The following is a 6,000-nucleotide window of genomic DNA, read 5'->3' as shown; positions in this document are numbered from 1 at the left end:
AAAAGATTAATTTAATATGCTATATAGCCTATATTGTAACAATTCAATTCTGGACAGGGTGATGGTTGCCACTTGCCAGGCTGCTCTTATGTTGGCTAGTCTGTCATTGCATCAATAATGTTGCTGGCAACATCATAGATGATGAAGAATAACCGAATATCCTATAATGTACCAGACGGGCTTCTTGTTTTAAGGTTAAATTAAAATTTTTATCACTAATCAAGTAACCACTAACCAGTGTCACTTACTAAAAGAAAAGGTGACCACAGTCTAATGAAAATATTGTTTTCATTTATTTCACACACAAATATATTTTTGGAGTTTTTATTTAAAACTAGAGAAAATCTAGAAAGTAGAGCTAATACATGTTTTAAAATTGAGTAATGTAGAATTATAAATTTTGCCACAACTTGCTCACATGGTAAGTTGTGAGTGGTGGAGTTCTAGATCCATTACTTTTTACTTCACTATTCACAACTTATCACGTAAGTAAGTTATGGCAAAAGTTGTGATCCTAATATTTTCCTTTAAAATCCTCTCAAAGTGTTCCTTTGTAACAAATTATACGGTTAATTGAACAGATAACAGTTGCAGAAACAGCTACTAACTCTCAACAACAAAGGAAGATCAATTACCAAAGTTATCTCTCATTTGCTACAAAATGTTAATCCAATGCATTCTTAGCCATGAAAGACCAACACAACAAGCAAGCTGAAACCAATCACAGCCCAAATAAATGCCACGTCATCAAACATGCATTTCTCCAAGCTTCACCCGAGACACAGCAGATCCCTCCCCCACCAAAGATACAGATATTAAAAACTTCATTGAAAAAAAGAAAACAGAGACTTTCATAGGAGAGAGAGAGAGAGAGAGATAATAGAGTCCAATTCAGCCCAACTTCACTCGGAGCTCGGACATGGCGACCAGAGCTCGAGCCGACTACGATCACCTAATCAAGCTCCTTCTCATAGGCGATAGTGGCAAGTGACTCTCTTTTCTCACCACTTTTTTTTTTTTGGAATAAAAATTAGATATATTTCTCACATATTATAATTATGTATATGCAGGAGTAGGAAAGAGTTGCTTGCTATTACGTTTCTCAGATGATTCTTTTACAACAAGTTTCATTACAACAATTGGGTGTGTGTTTCAGACCCTTTAATTTGTTTTATATTAGTATTATTAGTATTAGCTAGTTTCATCGTTTTCAACACTTTACTGAACTTATTTTTCTGATTATAATTCCTTAATCAGGATTGACTTTAAGATTAGGACCGTAGAGCTTGATGGTAAGCGTATCAAATTACAAATATGGGATACTGCTGGCCAAGAACGTTTTCGTACAATTACAACAGGTACCTACAATTTTCCGATCAACTATTTATTGTTTTGTTTCAAAATGACCTGCAATATTATATTGCTCAATGAGTAGCACCTACTAATATGCTATGCTAAGGTGTGCCCATTTGGTACATGGGCTTGAAACCGCACTTTTTCAAAATTTGTTTTATTTAAGGTGCACTTGGTTTTAGACTATTTGCCTTTGGCTATGATTTGTAGGAGATTTCTTGTATCAACAAGAAGTTAGAGTTGGGGATGCAACACTGTGTCAACTTGTGGTTGATACTTATTTGGACCCATATGAAGAATTCTTTACTTAACCCCTTTTTTTAGAGCACAGTTAGAATGTCCTACTTGACCCAAACCCCCCCTCCCCTTCAATCCGGAGGTGCCATTAGGCCAACCGGCTGGTTGGTGACTCTTTATTTACCTAGAACAAGTTTAGAAATTGTAAGTGTATTCAGAAATTTTATTAAGAAACTTAAATTCAGGTCATGGGTCTTTGCGTGCAAATGGATAGGTAAACATATTTTTATAGTGTTTAATATTATTGATTCACAATAAGACACTACATATTTGTGTCATATTTGTATAATTTTCTTGATGTTGTGATCAACTCTTGTGTCCGTTTCTAAGTATGAAACTCATCTCCAAGTCCAAAAATCATACCTCTTTTAATGACATAAACTGGAATCCTGCCCCTGCATTTAGTTTTGTAAAACTGTGCCTAGCATTTTAAGAAACTAAATGCTGGTTTAGGTGTTGATATTCGATACCATGGGTAAGGTCTAGATTTTTTTCTTTTCTTTCTTTTTTCTCTTAATGTGACAAATTTCTTTGTTTAATTCAATTTTGTGATGTTTGTTAATTGTTTCTTGTAGCTTATTACAGGGGAGCGATGGGTATATTGCTGGTCTACGATGTAACAGATGAATCATCTTTTAATAGTATATCTCCTTTTCTTTTCTTCGTCTTGCATTTTGCTTCTTCGTTATCAGGCTTATATAGCTCACATGTTATTAGTGAGCAGGATTAACATTTATAAAAAATAAAAAATAAAAAATAAAAAAGCAAAATTGAAGCTTTACATATGTATGATCCCCTGGTCTAATATTTGTGTAGACATCAGGAACTGGATCGGGAACATTGAGCAGCATGCTTCTGACAATGTGAACAAAATATTGGTGGGTAACAAAGCTGACATGGATGAGAGCAAAAGGGTAATGATTGAAATCTGTCTAGAGACATATCTTGAGTGGCTGTATTTTTTCCTGACGTTATAGGACTCCTCTTGTAGGCTGTCCCAACATCAAGGGGCCAAGCATTGGCTGATGAATATGGTATCAAATTTTTTGAAACGGTAAGCGTGAATGGGTGGAATGACTCAGTTGGGAACTACATACCTCATATATGCAACTTGTTTAGACAACATTGGCACATAGTTTATCTATCATTATCTCATAAAACCAAAATTCAATGGCATGTAAAGCATCTAGCTCCCTGAGGATGACATGGTTATAATCCCTCTAGTTCGCTAATATTCTTGAAACCCTTTGAGCAGAGTGCAAAAACAAATTTGAACGTGGAGCAGGTCTTCTTTTCTATAGCTAGAGATATAAAGCAAAGACTCACAGAGACTGACTCCAAAGTCGAGGTGACATATGTCTTCTTGCACCTACAATGGTGATGTGGAGTAATGTCTTAGATTGTCTCTGATAGATGATTCTGTTAATGCAGCCCCAGACAATCAACATCAGTAAACCTGATCCAGCCAAGGGCTCAACTGCTGCTGCGGAGTGGTCAACATGCTGCAGCTCATGAGGTTATCCAAATGACCTGGGTTGAGCCATTGTCGCATGCATGTGTTATATGGTTCCTCGATTATGTAGGGCTGGTTCTGGTATGTTAAGTAAAGCTGGAAGCACGTTCTGCTCACATTTTTAATCTATGGTTGTTGTATATGCTCCCAAAATCTATGGGGGAGGAAATCCGCCAAACGCTTTATAAAAACTAATATAATGACCTACTTTCTTTTAAGGTGCATAGCAGGGTTTTTGCTTGTCCTTGTATCTTCCTGTTCCTCGTTGATCCATCAATTAATGGGCTCTATTTCTTTGCGAGGTTGGTTAGTTTGTATGTTGTAATAATCAATAACTAGTTGTCGGGAAAGTATTATGAAAATTTATTTATATACAAAAATCAACTGTGCCTTTATTAGTCCAGGAAATGAACATAATGGTTCATTTTCAAATTCCAGGAAATGAACCAGAGGCAGATGGCCTTATGGAAAGTGTTACTTGATCTTGCTGACCGAGGTTTTAATCACAATTATACAGAGTCTCAAGTCCTATTAAAAAGCATCAACACTTATATACTCTAATTTCAATCTCCATTACTAGCATTAAGACTATGCAGCAGGGGCGGAGCTAAGAATTTTTGTTTGGAGAGGCCAAGTTATGGCACTAATATATTTATCATAACAATCCTCACATACATGTATATATATATACACATTTTTTTATTATATATACACACATTTTTATTTGATAAGTTATATATATACGCACAACCAACCAAAAAAAAAAAAAAAACTTAGTATTTTTAATCAAAATTATGTTTGATGGCAATTTTTCGTAAAATAAAATTTATTTTTTCCATTTTTATAGTGAAATTCTTAAAAAATTTCATTTTAAATACAAATTATCAAATTTTATACTAAAGTAAGTAAAAAATCTTTCAATTGAACTAATAAAATTTTCAAAAACATGAATGATCCAAAACTAGGAGGAATAAATTAGTCTCCAAGCATATTTGAAGCTATCTTACTCTAACCTATTATGTGACAACTAAAGACACATTTCATGTATAGTTTTAGTGACAAGATTTTTTTAATGAGTCAATGACTTGTTAATCGCCACATTATAGGTTAAAAAAGATAGATTCAAACATGTTTGATATCAAACTTTATTAAATTTAATAGATATAAGAGTACATTTTACAATAAAAAATATAATTGCGAAAAATAAAGTTATATCTTTATAACTATTAGAACATTTTTTTTTTTAAGAGCATCATTGGACTAATTCAAACATTTGGAGGAGCCAACTCTTATTTTTATAGACTAAATTTTGAAAACATTAAAATAATTATATATATATATATAATTTTTTTTAATTAAAAAATTTTGGGGGCCATGTCCCCCCACCCTTCAACACTTTAGACGTTGAATTGATGTGTTGTAGGTGGACTATGTTGGACTGGTTGTTTTGAATAAGTTTATTATGTGTTAGGATTTTGATTTTTAATTCCAAAAGAAAGTTTTTGTGAGGAGTTGTTTGGGACTTTTGTTTAGTTTGAATCTTGGGAGTTTAGATCATTTGATTGCATTGGTGATTAGATGAATTACTCTTTCGCTTTTATTCGGGATTTAATTGATTGAGTTTCGAGATTTTCTATTTGGAGTAAATATAGACTTTCTGAATTGAAAATAGACACCAAAAAAAGCATGGATACAACACCAGCACAGCAGGGGCAGAGCTGTGTTGAAGGGTTGGGGGACATGGCCCCCAAAATTTTTTTAATTAAAAAAAAAAAATATATATATATATATAATTATTTTAATGTTTNAGACTAGTTTCTTCGAATGTTAGAGGTTTGAATAACCGGCAAATGTGCTTAATGGTGAAGAACTTGTTGAGGGAGTGGAGGTGAGGCAACGATGTAGTATTCCTTGGTGTGTAGTTGGGGATTTTTACGTCATTCGTTACCCCAGTAAGAGGTTGGGTTATAGAGTCATGAGACTCATGACAAGCTGTTTTTTTTTTTTTTTTTGATGAGATGACAAGCTGAATTTATTGTGAATAAATTTAGTCATGATTCCTTGGATGAATACTTAAACACAAAGACGCGACTCTAATACCAATGATTCTCTTAGTGGAACTAAGAGAAGTGTGGTAAATTCACTAATTGAACAAAGGAGGAGACAAAGTGTAAGGAAAGAAAATGACTTAAGTTTGAACTTAATTTTCTAACAAGCTCTTATTTACCGCGTTAAAGGTAATAAAGATGTAATCTAAGTATAATACTCATAATAGTATTTATACAGAGAGTGATCTTAAAACATTTGAAGAAGTTCTGGCTGTTAAATATAGTTTTTATTTATTTATAGAGTTTTAACTTATGATGTCCGTTCTTGATGATTGTGTTATATATCTTCAAATTAAGATATCAATCGGTTTTTGGTATAGGTAGAAATTAAACTCTAGATCTCTTATTTAACCATCAGATTCTTTACCAGTTGAGTTAACTAAACTCACTAAATATAATTTTTTAAGTTATAAATAGGTAGACGAACTCAATTTTGTCTAATAAAGAGTAATTTTTCATAACTGATTAAGGTGGTAAATTATAATTAGTGCAAGTGTGCAGCGTCATTTTCTTATGAAATCATTATTAACCTGACTTTTATTTAACATCAATTATTACCTATAACCTCAATCATTATGAAAATTTGGTGAACTTTTTTTGTATTTATTACTTACCCTGTTTTCCGTGAATAACTTGGTATGAGAGAGAGAGAGAGAGAGAGAGATAGAGAGAGTTCCTTTGGAGGCTAAAATAATCCAATAAAATAATGGGTTTAAGCAGAAAACAATG

General features: G+C 33.0%; 1 protein-coding gene across 1 annotated transcript; it reads left to right on the top strand.

The window, feature by feature from the left end:
• Positions 1-827: 827 nt before the first annotated feature.
• On the top strand, positions 828-3,381 carry LOC112001040 (ras-related protein RABE1c). The gene is made up of 8 exons (XM_024033204.2): positions 828-983; positions 1,071-1,143; positions 1,258-1,358; positions 2,226-2,291; positions 2,467-2,564; positions 2,642-2,704; positions 2,906-2,998; positions 3,082-3,381. The coding sequence occupies exons 1-8, from the start codon at positions 920-922 to the stop codon at positions 3,163-3,165; spliced, it is 642 nt and encodes a 213-aa protein (XP_023888972.1). The 5' UTR covers positions 828-919; the 3' UTR covers positions 3,166-3,381.
• The last annotated feature ends 2,619 nt before the right edge of the window (positions 3,382-6,000 follow it).

The sequence above is a fragment of the Quercus suber genome, unplaced genomic scaffold, assembly GCF_002906115.3.
Source record: "Quercus suber isolate HL8 unplaced genomic scaffold, Cork oak 2.0 scaffold_198, whole genome shotgun sequence".
NCBI classification, from domain to species: domain Eukaryota; kingdom Viridiplantae; phylum Streptophyta; class Magnoliopsida; order Fagales; family Fagaceae; genus Quercus; species Quercus suber.
Note: the sequence above shows the minus strand (reverse complement) of the source record. Positions and strands in the feature narration are given on the sequence as shown.